The sequence below is a fragment of the Rana temporaria genome, chromosome 5, assembly GCF_905171775.1.
Source record: "Rana temporaria chromosome 5, aRanTem1.1, whole genome shotgun sequence".
Taxonomy (NCBI): domain Eukaryota; kingdom Metazoa; phylum Chordata; class Amphibia; order Anura; family Ranidae; genus Rana; species Rana temporaria.
The window spans coordinates 387,740,960-387,762,549 of record NC_053493.1 but is presented as its reverse complement, the minus strand read 5'-3'; the positions used below and the strand labels follow the sequence as shown (position 1 = coordinate 387,762,549).

The 21,590-nt window shown below is 43.4% G+C and overlaps 1 protein-coding gene across 1 annotated transcript in view; it reads left to right on the top strand.

Moving 5' to 3' along the window:
* The first annotated feature begins 853 nt into the window (after nucleotides 1–853).
* The window catches only part of LOC120941493, a 38,131-nt gene continuing 17,394 nt past the window's right edge, over nucleotides 854–21,590 (top strand). Inside the window, exons 1-4 of the mRNA XM_040354907.1 lie at nucleotides 854–961; nucleotides 12,693–12,834; nucleotides 16,048–16,282; nucleotides 18,987–19,077. Of these exons, the coding sequence (XP_040210841.1) occupies nucleotides 12,695–12,834; nucleotides 16,048–16,282; nucleotides 18,987–19,077 (466 nt within the window). The 5' untranslated portion in view covers nucleotides 854–961; nucleotides 12,693–12,694. The remainder of the gene's footprint in view (nucleotides 962–12,692; nucleotides 12,835–16,047; nucleotides 16,283–18,986; nucleotides 19,078–21,590) is intronic.

Below are 21,590 nucleotides of genomic sequence, written 5' to 3'. Positions count from 1 at the left end.
TTTTTAACGAACAGCGCATGCGCCGTTCGTGGACATATCCCAGTACATTGCTCCAAAGTACGCCGCAAGGACGTATTGATTTCGACGTGAACGTAAATTACGTCCAGCCCCATTCACGGACGACTTACGCAAACAACGTAAAAATTTCAAAATTTGACGCGGGAACGACGTCCATACTTAACATTGGCTAGGCCAGCTTTTTGTTCGACTAACTTTACGCCGGAAAAAGCCTTACGTAAACTATCTAAAAAAATGCGCCGGGCGCACGTACGTTTCTGAATCGGCGTATCTAGCTCTTTTGCATATTCTACGCCGAAATCAACGGAAGCGCCACCTAGCGGCCAGCGTAAATATGCACCCTAAGATACGACGGCGTAGGAGACTTACGCCGCTCGTATCTTAGCCTAATTTAAGCGTATCTGGTTTCCAGAACACGCTTAAATTTACGACGGCGTAGATTCAGAGTTACGACGGCGTATCTACTGATACGCCGGCGTATCTACTGATACGCCGGCGTAAACGTCTCTGAATCGAGCTAACAAAGTGCATTTTATATACAACTATATAGATCAGACCAAAATGAGGGACAAATGAGGAGGGATGAGGGACAGAGGGACAAATCAGGGACAGTCGGGAGCTATGCTTTTACCACATTGATCCCACAAGGTGAAGCATCCCAGGCTGGGAACATGTGCCCTCTAACCCTTGCAGCTAACTCTGCTGCACTCATTCCTTAGTAAAGCCAAGCGTCCAGTCACGTGTCCCGTCATCTACATGGCGTGCCCCCTCCCATCGCACAGGCACAGCTGTTGGCTGGAAAGTTCTCCAGTTTGGATTTGATAGGCTGGTCTTCCTAACCTGGGAAGTCAGTCAAGTGTTGGAATCAGGAACTCAGTAATAATGTGCTGGGGGGGAGGGGAGGGTCAGGAGAGAGGACATGGCTGAAGAGGACACTGTACAGGTGAGAGGCTGACCATCAACAGGCTGGGCACCATGGACCTACTGCAGGGGGACTATAAATACCAGCATGACCAGGAACTGCTGAGCTTTTGTACAGTAGAGTACAAATTGCTAATGCCAATGATTTGCAGCTACAAAAAAGCTTGAGTCGCAGGCGATAGTGCTACAGCATTGGGTTCTGATCTTTACAAGTCGCTCTTCAGTAATTTGAGTAACATTCCATAGCGATGCATTAAGAATGATTGTCGCTAGCGATTTTACCACGGACACACAATGCTGCAGAATCTCAATCGCTTTAACCACTTGACCTCCGGGAGATTTACCCCCCTTCCTAGACTATTATTTGCTATATAGCACTGCGTTACTTTAACTGACAATTGCGCGGTCATGCAACGCAGTACACAAATAAAATGTATGGCCCTTTTTTTCCCACAAATAGAACTTTCTTTTGGTGATATTTGATCGTTTCTTTTTTATTTTCTTTTTTTTTGTGCAATAAACAAAAAAAGCAACAATTGTGGGGGAAAAAAATATATATACCGTATTTGCCGGCGTATAAGACGACCCCCTAATTTTCCAGCCAAAATGTTGGTTTTGGGATATACTCGCCGTATAAGACTACCCCTTTCCTACTAGTCATGCCTCGCCTCACTGTGCCACCATTACATGCCAGACTGTGTCACTTCATGCCAGACTGTGCCCCAGTACATGCCAGACTGTGCCCCATTACATGCCAGACTGTGCCCCAGTACATGCCAGACTGTGCCCCATTACATGCCAGACTGTGCCCCATTACATGCCAGACTGTGCCCCATTACATGACCAGACCGTGCCCCATTACATGCCAGACTGTGCCCCAGTACATGCCAGACTGTGCCCTTACCTTATCCCAAGACATGCAGACGACTTTCTAACCCCTTAAAATCTTCTTAAAAGTCGGGGGTCGTCTTATACGCCGGTAACCTAACCTTACCTTATCCCAGAATCGCAGCCGTACGATTTTTCAAAAGCCGTGCCTTCTACGTCTTCTGTTCCGTGATAGGCGGAAACACTCAGCTTCCCAGGAGGCACTGTGTTCAGTGTTCGCCTATCACGGAGGCCCTCTCGTCCGAGGACGAGAGGCCCTCTGTGATAGGCGGATAGTGTTTCCGCCTATCACGGAACAGAAGACGTAGGAGGCGCGGCTTTTGAAAAATCGTACGGCTGCGATTCTGGGATAAGGTAAGGTTAGGTTACCGGCGTATAAGACGACCCCCGACTTTTAAGAAGATTTTAAGGGGTTAGAAAGTCCTCTTATACGCCGGAAAATACGGTATATATATACACATATATATATATATATATATATATATATATATATTTACTTTCTGCTAGAACTGCACAATTCTGGCTAAAATGAGAATCACAATTTTTTTTTTGTTTAGAATAAAAATCATGATTCTCGCTGTGTAACATCTTCTTTCACATTACACAAACAAATTGGGCTAACTTTGCTGTTTAGTTTTGTTTTAATTCATTGAAGTGTATTTTTTCAAAAAGAATTGCGTTTGAAAAATCTCTGCGCAAATTCGGTGTGACATAATATGGAAGAGCCCTGGGGCCATCATAAAAAAAAAAATACTAAATTCTGTGTTTCAAAGTCAGAATTCTGAGATTAAATGTCAGAATTCTGTGTTTTAAAGTCAGAATTCTGAGATTAAATGTCAGAATTCTGAGATTAAATGTCAGAATTCTGTGTTTCAAAGTCAGAATTCTGAGATTAAATGTCAGAATTCTGAGATTAAAAAGACAGAATTCTGAGTTTCAAAGTCAGAATTCTGAGATTCTAAATATAGTAGTCTCTATTAGGAGGATTTTAGGAGCAATTAGCAATAATGTAGTAACACCCATAGACCATCATTCTGCAGACATACAAGTCTGGTGCTCTAGATATAGATCTGTAAATCTATCTTAGTTACAGCATACAGTATGGAGAAGCAGGCAATGCTGGGCTCTCTGGTTCCTCTACAGTCCCACAGTTTACTGTCATTTGCTCTAACATAAAGAGGGATGCTGAAAACGAGTGTATTGTGTGTGTGAGTGTGGGGGGGGGGGGGGTGACACAGCTTCCATAGATAACAGAACACAATGCACCCCAACTTTTAGGAAACATTGCACTGTTGCCCCAACAAGAGGGAATTGTGAGCACAATGTGTGTCTTTGTTCAGAACGGATTGATTATAGCAATTACATGTCTGGACTAATTCTTACAGAGAATGAACCTCATATTACACATAAAAATCAATACAGGTATATAGCTTGAGAAATAGCTCAATGCATAGGGTGACAGACTTGTGATTGATATTTTGTGGGTTCGAATCCAGGAGACAGCACAATTTGTTTTTTAGTTATATGTATATATACATATTATTTTATACATTGCTCTTAGATTAAAATAGAGATGTCCCAATACCAATATTAGTAAATCAATATATTGAAAATGTATATGTCTTCAAAAAATTAAGCTCTGAGCTGGATTCGAACCCAAAACTTAGAAACACAGAAGTCTATTACTCTAACCATTGAGCTATAACCCAAATCATAAAACTCTGCTGTTTTTTTAGGTTTAATATGGGGTTCATTCTCTGTAAGAATTAGTCCAGACATGTGATTGCTATGATCAAGCCGTTCTGACCATAGACACACATTGTCCTTCTGCCTTCTAGCCATTCACAATTCCCTCATGTTGGGGCAACAGTGCAATGTTTCCTTAAAGTTGGGGTGCATTGTGTTCTGTTATCTATGGAAGCTGTGTCACCCCCCCCCACTCACACACAGACAATACACTCGTTTTCAGCATCCCTCTTTATGTTAGAGCAGATGACAGCAAATGGAGGAACCAGAGAGCCCAGCACTGCCTGCTTCCCCATACTGTATGCTGTAACTTAAATAGATTTACAGATCTATATACAGAGCAAAAGACTTGTATGTCTGCAGAATGATGGTCTATGGGTGTTACTACATTATTCTTAATTGCTCCTAAAATTCTCCTAATAGAGACTACTATATTTAGAAACTCAGAATTCTGATATTAAATCTCAGAATTCTGACTTTGAAACTCTGAATTCTGAGATTAAAAGTCAGAATTCTGAGATTAAAAGTCAGAATTCTGAGATTCAAAGTCAGAATTCTGAGATTAAAAGTCAGAATTCTGAGATTAAAAGTCAGAATTCTGAGTTTCAAAGTCAGAATTCTGAGATTAAAAGTCAGAATTCTGAGATTAAAAGTCAGAATTCTGAGTTTCAAAGTCAGAATTCTGAGTTTCAAAGTCAGAATTCTGAGATTAAAAGTCAGAATTCTGAGATTAAAAGTCAGAATTCTGAGTTTCAAAGTCAGAATTCTGAGATTAAAAGTCAGAATTCTGAGATTAAAAGTCAGAATTCTGAGATTCAAAGTCAGAATTCTGAGTTTCAAAGTCAGAATTCTGAGTTTCAAAGTCAGAATTCTGAGTTTCAAAGTCAGAATTCTGAGATTAAAAGTCAGAATTCTGAGATTAAAAGTCAGAATTCTGAGTTTCAAAGTCAGAATTCTGAGATTAAAAGTCAGAATTCTGAGTTTCAAAGTCAGAATTCTGAGATTAAAAGTCAGAATTCTGAGATTAAAAGTCAGAATTCTGAGATTCAAAGTCAGAATTCTGAGATTAAAAGTCAGAATTCTGAGATTAAAAGTCAGAATTCTGAGATTCAAAGTCAGAATTCTGAGATTAAAAGTCAGAATTCTGAGATTAAAAGTCAGAATTCAGAGTTTCAAAGTCAGAATTCTGAGATTTAATATCAGAATTCTGAGTTTCTAAATATAGTAGTCTCTATTAGGAGGATTTTAGGAGCAATTAAGAATAATGTAGTAACACCCATAGACCATCATTCTGCAGACATACAAGTCTTTTGCTCTGTATATAGATCTGTAAATCTATTTAAGTTACAACATACAGTATGGGGAAGCAGGCAGTGCTGGGCTCTCTGGTTCCTCCATTTGCTGTCATTTGCTCTAACATAAAGAGGGATGCTGAAAACGAGTGTATTGTCTGTGTGTGAGTGGGGGGGTGACACAGCTTCCATAGATAACAGAACACAATGCACCCCAACTTTAAGGAAACATTGCACTGTTGCCCCAACATGAGGGAATTGTGAATGGCTAGAAGGCAGAAGGACAATGTGTGTCTATGGTCAGAACGGCTTGATCATAGCAATCACATGTCTGGACTAATTCTTACAGAGAATGAACCCCATATTAAACCTAAAAAAACAGCAGAGTTTTATGATTTGGGTTATAGCTCAATGGTTAGAGTAATAGACTTCTGTGTTTCTAAGTTTTGGGTTCGAATCCAGCTCAGAGCTTAATTTTTTGAAGACATATACATTTTCAATATATTGATTTACTAATATTGGTATTGGGACATCTCTATTTTAATCTAAGAGCAATGTATAAAATAATATGTATATATACATATAACTAAAAAACAAATTGTGCTGTCTCCTGGATTCGAACCCACAAAATATCAATCACAAGTCTGTCACCCTATGCATTGAGCTATTTCTCAAGCTATATACCTGTATTGATTTTTATGTGTAATATGAGGTTCATTCTCTGTAAGAATTAGTCCAGACATGTAATTGCTATAATCAATCCGTTCTGAACAAAGACACACATTGTGCTCACAATTCCCTCTTGTTGGGGCAACAGTGCAATGTTTCCTAAAAGTTGGGGTGCATTGTGTTCTGTTATCTATGGAAGCTGTGTCATCACCCCCCCTCCCCCCCACTCTCACACACAATACACTCGTTTTCAGCATCCCTCTTTATGTTAGAGCAAATGACAGTAACCTGTGGGACTGTAGAGGAACCAGAGAGCCCAGCATTGCCTGCTTCTCCATACTGTATGCTGTAACTAAGATAGATTTACAGATCTATATCTAGAGCACCAGACTTGTATGTCTGCAGAATGATGGTCTATGGGTGTTACTACATTATTGCTAATTGCTCCTAAAATCCTCCTAATAGAGACTACTATATTTAGAATCTCAGAATTCTGACTTTGAAACTCAGAATTCTGTCTTTTTAATCTCAGAATTCTGACATTTAATCTCAGAATTCTGACTTTGAAACACAGAATTCTGACATTTAATCTCAGAATTCTGACTTTGAAACACAGAATTCTGTCTTTTTAATCTCAGAATTCTGACATTTAATCTCAGAATTCTGACATTTAATCTCAGAATTCTGACTTTGAAACACAGAATTCTGACATTTAATCTCAGAATTCTGACATTTAATCTCAGAATTCTGACTTTAAAACACAGAATTCTGACATTTAATCTCAGAATTCTGACTTTGAAACACAGAATTCTGACATTTAATCTCAGAATTCTGACATTTAATCTCAGAATTCTGACTTTGAAACACAGAATTCTGACATTTAATCTCAGAATTCTGACATTTAATCTCAGAATTCTGACTTTGAAACACAGAATTCTGTCTTTTTAATCTCAGAATTCTGACTTTGAAACTCAGAATTTAGTATTTTTTTTTTTTATGATGGCCCCAGGGCTCTTCCATAACATAAAATATTGCAACAACCACCATTTTATTCTATTAGGTGTTCCAAGTAATTTTCAAGCAGAAAATAATGATTTTTTTACTTGTAAGCGACAAATATCAGAAAAGGTTTGGTCTTTAACCACTTAAGGACCGCCTCCTGCACATATACGTCAGCAGAATGGCACGGCTGGGCACATCCACGTACAGTACGTCCTGTACTAGTGCCCAGCCGTGGGTCGCGGGCGCGCGTCCGCGACGCACTCCCGCGACCCGGTCCGAAGCTCCTGCACTGTGGGACTCGCGGACCCGATCGCCGCTGGAGTCCCGCGATCAGTCCCCGCAGCTGAAGAACGGGGAATGCCGTGTGTAAACACGGCTTCCCCGTTCTTCACTGTGTCGGCGTATCGATCAAGTCATCCCTTTTATAGGGGGACACAATCGATGACGTCACACCTACAGCCACACCCCCCTACAGTTGTAAACACACTTCAGGTCACACATAACCCCATCAGCGCCCCCTGTGGTTAACTCCCAAACTGCAACGGTCATTTTCACAATAAACAATGCATTTTAAATGCATTTTTTGCTGTGAAAATGACAATGGTCCCAAAAATGTGTCAAAATTGTCCGAAGTGTCCGCCATAATGTCGCAGTCATGAAAAAAATCGCTGATCGCCGCCATTAGTAGTAAAAAAAAATAAAAAAAAATAAAAATGCAATAAAACTATCCCCTATTTGGTAAACGCTATAAATTTTGCGCAAACCAACCGATAAACGCTTATTGCGATTTTTTTTACCAAAAATAGGTAGAAGAATACGTATCGGCCTAAACTGAGGAAAAAATAAAATGTTTTTTTTATATATTTTGGGGGATATTTATTATAGCAAAAAGTAAAAAATATAGAATTTTTTTCAAAATTGTCGCTCTATTTTTGTTTATAGCCCAAAAAATAAAAACCGCAGAGGTGATCAAATACCACCAAAAGAAAGCTCTATTTGTGGGGAAAAAAGGACGCCAATTTTGTTTGGGAGCCACGTCGCACGACCGCGCAATTGTCAGTTAAAGCGACACAGTTCCGATTTGCAAAAAGGAGGCTGGTCCTTTAGCTGCATTTTGGTCCGGGGCTTAAGTGGTTAAAGGAGTTGTAAATAAAAAAAATTATGCTGAAATGACTGTTAACAGGGTATAGAGACATAATAGTTAACTGATTCCTTTTAAAAACGATTAAAAAACGATAAAAATCAATCATATAATGTACAATACAGGGCAGTGATGGTTTGGAAAACTAAACTGATTGGTGCTGAGGGGTTTTAGACACACAGTAATCACACCTCCTTGATTAGTGACCACAGAGAGAAAGCTCCCAGGACTGTGGTTATCAGGAAACAGACAACCAGGAAGTGTGGAGATCAGGGCAAAATCGTGGGTGCGCGATATACGGTATAGTCGGGCAGGCTCGGCTCCTCTCGCGGTCACGTCCTGTACATCCTTTACGCGAGAGGAGCCGAGCCTGCCCGACTATACCCGAGTGTACTGCGCTCGGTATATGCCGGCGCAGTGGTTCAAACACAGCGCGGGAAGCAGGGATCGAGCGGGGAGGACACCACGATGGCCGCAGAAGGACGCCGGACCGGACGAGGCCGCCGATGGACGCGTTGGACGACGGGCAGGACGCGATGGACGACAGGCAAGACACCCGACGAGGGGCATCCAAACTAAGTATTTATTTTTTTTCCAATAATTTTCAAGTTCAGGGGTGCGCGCTATACGCCGAGGCGCGTTATAGCCAGATACGGTAATTTGTCATGTCGCGCGAATTGGGGGGGCACAAGTCCCCCCCCCCCCCAGGTCGCGGTAGTGTAAACCATCTCTTAGAGAACCGTGACATGCTGTTTTGAAGATTGGGAAGGGAAAAAGATTGCAATTTCGATTCTTCACAATTAATCGTGCAGCTCTACTTTCTGCTATAAAACATATCCAATAAAAAAATAGAAAAAATCAAATTTCTTCAGCAATTTAGGCCAATATATATTCTGCTACATATTTTCGTGAAAAAATAAATTCTCAATAAAATGTATATAAATTGGTTTGCACAAAAGTTATGGCATCTACAAACTATGGGATATTTGTGTTTTTTTTTTTTTTTACTGGTTATGGCGGCGATCAGTGACTTACATTGGGACTGCGATATTGCGTCAGACATTCTGCCACTTTTTGGTGACACAGTGACACTAATACGGTGATCAGTGCTAAAAGTATGCACTGTCACTGTACTACTGACACAGGTTGGGAAGGGGCTAACATCAGGGGCGATCAAAGGCTTAAAGGGGTGGTTCCCCTAAAAATAAACTTTTGACATCGCATTTAGCAAATAAATTACAATTAGAATCGGCTTGTTTTATTTAAAAAATACCTCCGTACGTATCGTTTCCTATATTCGGTCCCACCGCCACTTCCGGGTACGATGCAGGCGGTGGGCGTTCCTAATTGATGGACAGGCATACGACCGACGCATCCATCGCGTCACGAGATGCCGAAAAAAGCCGAACGTAGGTGCGGCTCTATACGGCGCTTGCGCACCGACGTTCGGCTTTTTTCGGCATCTCGTGACGCGATGGATGCGTCGGTCGGATGCCTGTCCATCAATTAGGAACGCCCACCGCCTGCATCGTACCCGGAAGTGGCGGTGGGACCGAATATAGGAAACGATACGTACGGAGGTATTTTTTAAATAAAACAAGCCGATTCTAATTGTAATTTATTTGCTAAATGCGATGTCAAAAGTTTATTTTTAGGGGAACCACCGCTTTAACTGTGTTCCTAGCCAGTGTTTTATTATACTGTGGGAGGTGCGTTTACTAGGGGAAGGCATGGATCCATGTCCCTGCTTTGCAGAGACACAGGCTCCATGCCTTCCCTCCTGTCAGAACGGCGATCTGCCTGGTTTACATAGGCAGGTCACCATTCCGGCTCTCTGCATAACAATCGGCAGGTGGTGGCAAACATTGAGTCAGCTCCAAATGTGTTTAATCACAGTGGTAGTGAGCCGCATACATGCCCCCTACCTGAAAGTACAGTAGAGTAAAGTAATAATAAAAACTATTGACAGCGTCCACTGCTCTGCTGATATATATGTGTGTTTGTGCTCTGGGTGCACACCCTAATGCAGTAGGCTGCGCACACCAATGGTATACAGTCTTTTTGCTACTTTATTTTTAATAAAGGGTTGTTTGAAATATCTTTAACCACTTCAATACCCGGCTTTAAAACCCACCTCCTCCCCGGGCCTATTCTGGCACTTCTCTCCTACATGTACAAATCATCATTATTTTGCTAGAAAATTACTCAGAACCCCCAAACATTATATATGGTTTTTTTAGCAGACACCCTAGGGAATAAAATGGCGGTCATTGCAACTTTTTATCTTGCACCGTATTTGCGCAATCATTTTTCAAACGGCTTTTTTTTGTAAAAAAAATGGTTTCATAAATTAAAAAATAACAAAACAGTAACGTTAGCCCAATGTTTTGGTAAAATATGAAAGATGAGGTTACGCCGAGTAAATAGATACCTAACATGTCATGCTTTAAAATTGCGTCCACTCATGGAATGGCGCCAAACTTCGTTACTTAAAAATCTCCATAGGCGACACTTTAACATTTTTACAAGTTGCCAGTTTAGAGTTACAGAGGAGGTCTAGTGCTAGCATTGTTGCACACGCTCGAACGCACGCGGCAACACCTCACATGTGTGGTTTGAACAACGTTTACATGTGTGGGCGGGACTTACGTGTGCGTACGCTTCTGAGCGCGAGCTACCGGGGACAGGGGCATTTTAATTTTTTTATTATTATTATTTATTTTTTATTTATTTTTTTAACTTTTTTTTTACATTTTTTTTTTTTCAATCCCTTTTATTCCTATTACAAGGAATGTAAACATCCCTTGTAATAGGAAATGTGTGTGACAGGTCCTCTTTAAGGAGAGATGCGGGGTCAAAAATACCTCACATCTCTCCTCCAGGCTGGAGAGAATGAGATCGTGAAAAAAAATTCACCGATCTCATTCAAACTAGCCGCAATTGCGGTTTGTTTACTTACGGGGACCCGGGCGAGACGTCATCACATCGCGCCCGGGCCTCCGACGGTCATAGAGATGACTGGTGACCATCTGGTCACCAGTCATCTCTATGGCAAACATCCGGCGGACGGCGATCATCTCTCCGGGCCCCCGATGGCACAGGAGAGCCCGGAGAAGCACCGGATGGCGGCGGGAGGGGGGTTGTCCCCTCCCGCCGCCTGTAAGAACGCTCTAGCAGCGGGACGGCCACTATGATTCTTCTTACGGTGCGCAGGATCGCCGCCGCTAAAAAATGATATCTCAATGATGCCTCTGGGTGCAGGCATCATTGAGATATCCCCCCGCAAAGCCCAGGACGTCATATGGTGTCCACCCGGGATAACAGGTCCTCGTTTTGGACGTCATATGACGGCGTGCGGGTATTAAGTGGTTAAAGATACACCTTTTAAGGAAAATTGCATTCAGCTTTGCCCTTAAAGCGGAGTTCCACCCTAAAAATGAACTTTCTTTTAACAGCTTGCCTTTAATGTAAAACATTTTTTTTTTACTCACCTCTATCTGGTTGTTACTAGGCAGATTTCGTAATCTGCCTACTTCCTAGTCCTAGGTGGTTCAACTTCCTGTCCTAAGACTCCATTGCCTCCTGGAAAATGATGACACTCATTTCCCAGGAGTCTCTGGGCATTACTGTGCCTAAAAATCGCCCAGCATGCACCTCTCCCTGAAAACCAGGAAGAAGAAGGAACTGGGCTTCATATGCCCACACATATGATGGATACGGCCACAACATGAGCTGGAGGATAGAAGGCAAGTGTTTGCAATGATTTCTGGAACGATTGGGGAGCTATTGACCACTTAAGGACCGCCTCCTGCACATATACGTTGGCAGAATGGCACGGCTGGGCACAAGCACGTACCTGTACGTCCTCTTTAAGTGCCCAGCCGTGGGTCGCGGGCGCGTGCCCGCGACCCGGTCCGAAGCTCCGTGACCGCGGGATCCGAACGTCGCTGGAGTCCCGCGATCGGTCCCCGGAGCTGAAGAACGGGGAGAGCTGTGTGTAAAAACAGCTTCCCCGTTCTTCACTGTGGCGCCATCATCGATCGTGTGTTCCCTTTTATAGGAAAACACAATCAATGACGTCACACCTACAGCCACACCCACCTACAGTTAGAAACACAAATGAGGTCACACTTAACCCCTTCAGCGCCCCCTTGTGGTTAACTCCCAAACTGCAATTGTCATTTTCACAGTAAACAATGCATTTTTAATGCATGTTTTGCTGTGAAAATGACAATGGTCCCAAAAATGTGTCAAAATTGTCCGAAGTGTCCGTCATAATGTCGCAGTCACGGAAAAAATCACTGATCGCCGCCATTAGTAGTAAAAAAATAAAATAAAAATGCAATAAAACTATCACCTTTTTTGTAAACGCTATAAATTTTGCGCAAACCAATCGATAAACGCTTATTACGATTTTTGTACCAAAAATAGGTAGAAGAATACGTATCGGCCTAAACTGAGGAAATTATTTTTTTTTTTATATATATATATATATTTTTGGGGGATATTTATTATAGCAAAAAGGAAAAAATATTGAATTTTTTTCAAAATTGTCGCTCTATTTTTGTTTATAGCGCAAAAAATAAAAACCGCAGAGGTGATCAAATACCACCAAAAGAAAGCTCTATTTGTGGGAAAGAAAGGACGCCAATTTTGTTTGGGAGCCACGTCGCACGACCGCGCAATTGTCAGTTAAAGCGACGCAGTGCCGAATCGCAAAAACTGGCCGGGTCTTAAGTGGTTAATATGTTTTAGGGACTATTTAATGTGATTCATTTTAGCTTGCAAAAAAAAATAAAAATTATGCCCGGAACCCCGCTTTAAAATTCGAATCTTTAGCCACGAGTAAAAGAGCGGTAAACAATAAAAATAAGTAACAAAAAATAGTATTAAATAAAATAAAAAATAAAACTTAAAACCTATAAAAAACAGTAATAACAAAAGTAGTAGAATGAGTAAAGTTCTATTGAACTGAGTGTTCCATCTGCTCAGATACTTTTATTTTTCATGTGTAGGAATGTCAAGGAGAGGAGACGGGAGATCACAGCTGGGATCTTATCGGACATCAGCCGAGCAGTTGCTGAAGTGTTATGGAACAATTAATTCTGGGAAGAGGCGACACACTAAACCTGAGCCAGTGAGAAATCACACATCCAGGTATGGTGTATGAACAGCTGACTGCCACTGCGCTGTGAATTACATACAGTAGTATAAGTGCAAAGCAATCAGAAAATCTCCAGCTGCTGTGCAGATAACCCCCGGCCCCCACCACGCCCCCTCCGCCCCTCACTATCCGCACTTCCTTGCAGAAGTGACCCCCACCACCATGCACACTATGCCCAGTGCCACAGAGATCAGTCATCTGAATCAGAATCCCTCCACTACCCCTCTCTGATATTTCAACAGCCAAGGCAAGGCAACTCTGCAGCTATGCTAAAGTCACAGGGGCAGATCCACAAAGAAATTACGCCGGCGTATCTATTGATACGCTGGCGTAATTTCAAAATTCCCGCGTCGTATCTTTGTTTTGAATCCTCAAAACAAGATACGACGGCATCTCGTCTAGATCCGACAGGCGTACCACTTCGTACGCCGTCGGATCTAAGCTGCAATTTTTCGGCGGCCGCTAGGTGGCGTTCCCATCGAAATCAGCGTTGAGTATGCAAATTAGCTATTTACGGCAATCCACGAACGTACGTCGACCCGGCGCATTTTTTCCGTCGTTTGCGTTCGGCTTTTTCCGGCGTATAGTTAAAGCTGCTATACTGAGGCGTACTCAATGTTAGGTATGGCCGTCCTTCCCGCGTACAATTTTGAATTTTTTATGTCGTTTGCGTAAGTCGTTCATGAATAGGAATTTGCGTAGAATGACGTCACCGTCGTAAGCACGAGCACCGTCGTAAGCATGCGCACTGGGATACCCCCAGGGACGGCGCATGCGCAGTTCCAAAAAAACGTTGTTTACGTCGGGTCACGACGTATTAACATAAAACACGCCCCCATTAGATCCATTTGAATTCTGCGCCCTTACGCCACGAGAGATACACTACACCGCTGTAACTTACGGCGCAAATTCGTTGAGGATTCAAACAAAAGCAAAGTAAGTTACAGCAGCGTATCTATCTTACATACGCTGCGCCCGGCGCAGATGTATGTGGATCTGCCCCACAATGTCTATTCTACTCTATCTTCAATCTGAATGTCATATTGTCCTGGCTTTGTTTATGGCTTTTGCAGAAGCGCTAATTCCAAACACAACAAGCAATTTAGCGTTTTAACATGAAAATTGAATGGCTGCCTAAATGACAGCTCCTACCCCCCAAATACATAATGTTGAAAAAAAGTTTCTGTAAATAGGATTTATTTATTTTTTTGAAAAAAAAAAATGCAGCTTCTAATGTTTCCAAGATGCACAGTGAAGTCACCACACCTCACCGCTGCGCCCTGCAAAAAAAACTTTATTTACTTTTTTTTTTAGCGCTATAGATTCATAGGCCCGGATTCAGGTAGAGAGGCGCATCTTTGTGCCGGCGTAGCGCATCTCATATGCGCTACGCCAACGTTACTTTGAGAGGCAAGCTGAGTATTCACAAAGCACTCGCTCCCATATTTGCGCCAGCGTAACGTAAATTGGCCGGCGTAAGCCCGCCTAATTCAAAGTAGAAAGGTAGTGGGCGTGCTACATGTAAATTAACCGTGACCCCATGCAAATTAAGGGCCTAACGAACGGTGCATGCGCGGAATCACGTCGCATATACTCCCTAAGATACGCCTGCTCAATGCCTACGACGTGAACGTAACCTACGCCCAGCCCCATTCACGTACGACTTACGTAAACGACGTAAAATACGACAGCTGTTGCGACATTCCCGACGTCCATACCTTAACATGACTTACCCCTGCTTTTGGTGGAGTAACTATACGCCGGACGTACGCCTTACGTAAACGGCGTATACTACTGCGCCGGGCGCAAGTACGTTAGTGAATCGGCGTATCTCGGTCATTTGTATATTTGAATAGGATATCAATGGGAGTGCAAGATGCGTCCATCGTAAATATGCGCCCACGATACGCCGGTGTAGGAAAGTTACGAAGAAGCCGATTTTCAGGCGTATCTAGTTCCGTGGGTATGGCGCACAGATACGAGGGCGCAAATTTACACTTACGCGGCGTATATCGAGATACGTCGGCGTAAGTGCTTTCTGAATCCGGGCCATAATGTGGTATATTGCTGAAATATCTCATTTAGGATGATACTGCATTATGGACACTAGATGGAGCTGACAATAATAGGAAATATTAGATATTATATAAAATATTGGGAGAAAATATGTAACAGTTGTGCTAATACTTGTGACATTTGGCCTGCAATTTTTTTTTATATAAATAGACCTCTATATATTTTGGCATAGCATTGTAATAACACATTGCACTGCCTCTTACACACAGCAGTGAGCATTCTGCCAGTCAGAGCTCTTCAATTATCAGGGAGTGTGATAAATGGGACTACATAAAAAAAGGCTTTGTTTAGATCATTTAGATCCTTTTTTTCGGCACAGTGCAGTGCGAATCAATCCATCACGATGCAGCCGATAGACCTTAATGAAATGTTGCTGTGTGACATTTCGATAAAGTTTGTTTTAAAAAAAAAGGGGACTCTTGCTTGATAAGTCCCCTTTTTTTTTTTAAAACAAACTTTATCGAAATGTCACACAGCAACATTTGATTAAGGTCTATCGGCTGCATCGTGATGGATTGATTCGCACTGCACTGTGCCGGAAAAAAAGGAGTGTATGCAGTATTATTTTCAGCGCACACCACCGCAATGTAGTGGTGTGAACCAGTCAGGTAAGAGGCTAATCATTTAGCCTTGTCTTGAGGTGGTAGTGTGCTGGAATAGCTACGTAATGCAGTCCTTCTGCACCTGGAGTGGTGTCTTCCTTATTCTCCTCCCGGTCAAACAGGAAGTGGGTCTGAGACCTGATTGGCCGGGAGTCTTAGGACTCCCGGAGTCCTGGCCAATCAAGTCTCAGACCCGCTTCCTGGTTGGCCGGGAGAAGAATAAGGAAGATAATAGCTAATTTTAATTCGCTATTGTCACACAACTGGGTCGGCTCGGGGCACAGTGCTCTGCGTCCCGAGCCCACCCTTTTTTTAAGCCAATTAGAGCCTCAGGCTCTAATGATGTGCTTCCAAAAAAAAAAAAAATTTAATCCATGTGTCCGGCTCCCTGCATGGAGTTTGGGGGATAGGCACATGATATAATAAAAAGCATGTTTACTTTAAAACATATGAACTGAGACAATGTTTTTTCTTTCACTGGAGTTAAAGTCTATGCTATGCTAATGTCTATGCTCTGCTCTGTTGCAGTGGTTCCAGCGCAGTCACCTTTTCCCCTCTATCCCGCCACGAAGAACAGCGCCTCCGACCCCGAACCTGCATTGCCTGCCGGGCCTGTGTGACCGCACATCTCCAAAACTCTGTAAAACAAACCGCAGTCCCTAAACTTGAACTGCTGAGCCGAAAAATATACCTTCCTTACTACTCGGGCAAAGGCAACGAAGAAAGGCCGAACCGAAGGGGCAGAGCTAAGGAGACAGAGAGGGTAAGTACTACAAAATTGCCAACCCCCCCCCCCCCACCCCACGTAGACTTAGGGCCCTTTCACATGGAGCTGATCAGTAATGATCCGCTCCGTGTGTCCGCAAAGCTCAGCGGGATCCTCTGTAAAATCCCCGCTGAGCTGGCAGCTGACAGGGCGGTCCCCGCACACTGTGCAGGGACCGCCCTGTCTTTCCTCCGCTCTCCCCTATGGGGGATCGGATGAACACGGACCGTGTGTCCGTGTTCATCCCATCCGATCCGCCAGACGGAAGAAAAATAGGATTTCTTCCGTCTGCAAATGCGGATCTTTGCGGAGGCGGACAAATTACGGGTGTCAGCGGATGTTTATCCGCTGACACCCGGAATCACATAGGGACCCATGTATGTCCCGTTTTCATCCGCAAACGGACGGATGAAAATGCGGACATACGGTCCGTACGTGTGAAAGGGCCCTAATAAACAGTGTTGCTCATCTTCCTTTAAAAAAGTAATTAGTTACAGTTACAAATTACTTGGCCAAAAAGGTAATTGAGTTAGTGACTCAGTTACTTCATTGGCAAAGGGCCAGATCCACAAAAGGGATATGCCGGCGTATCTGCTGTTACGCCGTCGTATCCATGTTTCTATCGTTGGAACTGATCCACAGAATCAGTTTCCAAAAGATAGGGAGAAGATCCGACATGTGTAAGGGACTTACACTGCCGGATCTTAGGATGCAGTACCTCAGCCGCCGCTGGGGGCATTTTGAGTCGAAATGCCGCTTCGGGTATGCAAATTAGCACTTACGGAGATCCACAAAGCTTTTCAGCTTCGTTTTTTCTCCGTAAGTATTAGTTTGCAATCGTAAAATTAGGGCTGCTTTTACAAGGCCTAAACTGTTTACACCTTGTAAAAGTAGACCCTTGTATCCCGCGTCGCCGTCTTTTTTTTTTTTTTCACATTTTTTTTTTCCCGCCGCAACTCGTATTTTTTTTTTACGCCCGTCGCGATTCTCAAAACCCGGCAGAACGTAAAACTGCGCTAAGAACGTCGGGAAAATGATGTCGTGAGCATGCGCAGTACGGCCGGCGCGGGAGCGCGCCTAATTTAAATGGGACTCGCCCCATTTGAATAGGAACTTCTTGCGCCGGCCTGATTTAAGTTACACAGCCGAAAATTTCTAGGTAGGTGCTTTGTGGATCGGGCACTTAGGTAGAAATTTTCCGGCCGTGTAACTTAAATTGAAAAAGTTACGTTGCGCCGGGTTTTTGTGGATCTGGCCCAAAGCAACTAGTTACTCAGCAAAGTAACTGTGACTTTTTTTTTTTATATTCTACAATGCAATCACATGACTCCACCTCCACTCCACATGCCCAGGCAGGCCCAGCAAATGCAATACTGTGTACAATAATTAATATCATCATCATGACACTCCACCTGCCCAGCAATACTGTACAATGTAGATTCAGTGTGCAGTGTGAGTGACACTGCTGCAGTGCACACTGAATCTATATTGTACAGTATTGCAGGGCAGGTGGAGTGTGATGATGATGATATTAATAATTGTACACAGTATTGCATTTGCTGGGCCTGCCATATACTGTACACTATACTGTATAACTGCACTACAAAATTCCATTACAAATAATGCATATTTTAAAATGTTATTAGTAATAACTCATTAGTAATAACATTTTAAAATATGCATTATTTGTAAAGGATTTTTTTTTAAATATGTACAGTGCTTCAAATCAAGAAAGTGGCAACGTGTCAATTATTGGCATACAAATTAGATATTTGCATAATACAATACATTTGATCTCTGAAAACATTCCAGTACAGTACAGCATAAAAAAACTGAAAATGTCATGTTTTTGTTCTAATAAAATTTTGCAATATTAAAGCGGAGTTCCACCTAAAAATAGAACTTCCACTTAACCCACTCCTCGCCCCCTTACATACCACATGTGTGGCAATACATAAAGTGGCATTTGAAACAGAACATCAATCCAAGTGTTTAGTGTTAGGTATGTGCATTGGGGGTGCCACCACAATGCATCTCACTGTGTTGCATGTGTTACTGTGCCCAGGGATTAGGCATGGTAAAGCTGTGAGTTTTATTGTGCATTACTGCAATGAACTAGTATGAACATACTGTAAGAGAAAAGGTTTTGGCCCGGATTCACGTACAGCCGCGTATCTTTGAGCGGACGTAACGTATCCTATTTACGTTACGCCTCCGCAACTTAGACGGGCAAGTGCAGTATTCTCAAAGCACTTGCTCCGTAAGTTGCGGCGGCGTAGCGTAAATAGGCCGGCGTAAGCCCGCCTAATTCAAATGTGGGACAGGGGGGCGTGTTTTATGTTAATGTTATGTGACCCGACGTGATTGACGTTTTTCACAAACGGCGCATGCGCCGTCCGTGGACATATCCCAGTGTGCATTGCTCCAAATACAATACGAAGGTGTAACACACTTACGCCAGTCGGATCTAAGGGAAATCTATGCGTAACTGATTCTAAGAATCAGGCGCATAGATACGACGGCTCCACTCAGAGATACGACGGCGTATCAGGAGATACGCCGTCGTATCTCCTTTGTGAATCTGGGCCTTTGTCTCTAGGAATACTCTGCTGGGGCCCAATCACACGTTAGCTTTGAAGTCATTCCATGCAGCAGTGTTGGGATCAGAAGTATATTTTATTTTAAAAATCATCTTTTTCAGCTTCCAGATTCCAGGAAGTTGATTTCTTGTCAATTTAAACCTCTCAGAAGTGCTCCTGGTTCCATGTCATCCAACAGCTCCAGACACTCGGGTATGAAGTCCGTGTTCATTCACTTTCTAATAATAGGAATATCACTTTGCATTGTTTATTGTACTGCATGGTTCTTTGAGGCTGTTGGTGATGTTTGAAGAATGTTCACGACATGTCACCTACACTAACCCCCAACCTGACATGTATCCTATACCAACCCCCAACCTGACATGTATCCTACACCAACCCCCACCCTGACATGTATCCTATACCAACCCCCAACCTGACATGTATCCTATACCAACCCCCAACCTGACATGTATCCTACACTAACCCCCAACCTGACATGTATCCTACACTAACCCCCAACCTGACATGTATCCTATACCAACCCCCAACCTGACATGTATCCTATACCAACCCCCAACCTGACATGTCTCCTACACTAACCCCCAACCTTACATGTCACCTACACTAACCCCCAACCTTACATGTATCCTACACTAACCCTCAACCTTACATGTATCCTACACTAACCCCCAACCTTACATGTATCCTACACTAACCCCCAACCTTACATGTATCCTACACTAACCCCCAACCTGCCATGTATCCTACACTAACCCCCAACCTGACATGTATCCTACACTAACCCTCAACCTTACATGTATCCTACACTAACCCTCAACCTTACATGTACCCTACACTAACCCTCAACCTTACATGTATCCTACACTAACCCTCAACCTTACATGTATCATACACTAACCCCCAACCTTACATGTATCCTACACTAACCCTCAACCTGACATGTATCCTACACTAACCCTCAACCTTACATGTATCCTACACTAACCCCCAACCTGCCATGTATCCTACACTAACCCCCAACCTGACATGTATCCTACACTAACCCTCAACCTTACATGTATCCTACACTAACCCTCAACCTTACATGTATCCTACACTAACCCTCAACCTGACATGTATCCTACACTAACCCTCAACCTTACACGTATCTTACACTAACCCCCAACCTGACATGTATCCTACACTAACCCCCAACCTTACATGTATCCTACACTAACCCCCAACCTGCCATGTATCCTACACTAACCCCCAACCTGCCATGTATCCTACACTAACCCCCAACCTGCCATGTATCCTACACTAACCCTCAACCTTACATGTATCCTACACTAACCCCCAACCTGACATGTATCCTACACTAACCCCCAACCTTACATGTATCCTACACTAACCCCCAACCTGCCATGTATCCTACACTAACCCCCAACCTGCCATGTATCCTACACTAACCCCCAACCTGACATGTATCCTACACTAACCCCCAACCTTACATGTATCCTACACTAACCCCCAACCTGCCATGTATCCTACACTAACCCTCAACCTGACATGTCACCTACACTAACCCCCAACCTGCCATGTATCCTACACTAACCCCCAACCTGACATGTATCCTACACTAACCCTCAACCTGACATGTATCCTACACTAACCCCCAACCTTACATGTATCCTACACTAACCCTCAACCTTACATGTATCCTACACTAACCCCCAACCTGACATGTATCCTACACTAACCCCCAACCTGCCATGTATCCTACACTAACCCCCAACCTGACATGTATCCTACACTAACCCTCAACCTTACATGTATCCTACACTAACCCCCAACCTGACATGTATCCTACACTAACCCCCAACCTTACATGTATCCTACACTAACCCCCAACCTAACATGTATCCTACACTAACCCCCAACCTGACATGTATCCTACACTAACCCCCAACCTTACATGTATCCTACACTAACCCTCAACCTTACATGTCACCCAGGGCCGGTACTAGGCAGGGGCGGGGCGGGCAGCTGCCCTGAGCGCAATGATTTAGTGCAGGAGGAGGGCGCAGTTTGCCTGGTACAATCATGTCCACCACAGAACAGGCTGCAGAATGTAACACAGCAGACAGAAAGCGGCTTTGTCCCTACATGTAAGCTCGATCGTAGCGCCCGCCCCCTGTCTGCACTGTGCACTATACCAGTACATGTGAGTGATAGAGTGGAGCATCGGCTATCAGTGCTTTCCCTCTCCTAAACAGCGTCTTCTCTCCCCCCTCTCCACTCATCTCTATCACTCCTACTTTCACTTTCACAATGTCCCGTGTCCGAGGGACATCACCAGCTCTGCCCCCCTAATCTCCTAAATGTTATCTCTCTCTTGGAGCCCATTCCTCCTCTTTGTAGTGCCCCCTCCTCCTGTGTCCTTTTCCTTGGACCCCCTCCTCTCTAGCTGATCAGCCAAGCTGACTGATGTCTCTGTGCTGCTGGGCTGCCACTCACTATTCAGCAAACAGGTAACTAACATACTTTCATGCTTCATATCACTGTTAAAGGGGCTGTAAACTTTCATGTTTTTTATAGGATGCATTAAGGTGAAAAAACTTTTGTCACTGACCAGCCCCCAGCCCCGTGTTTTACTGACCTGAGCCCGTTTGTTCCCGTCCCGGAGACACGCAAACGCTCTCTAGCCGGGGGTCTCGGCTCTT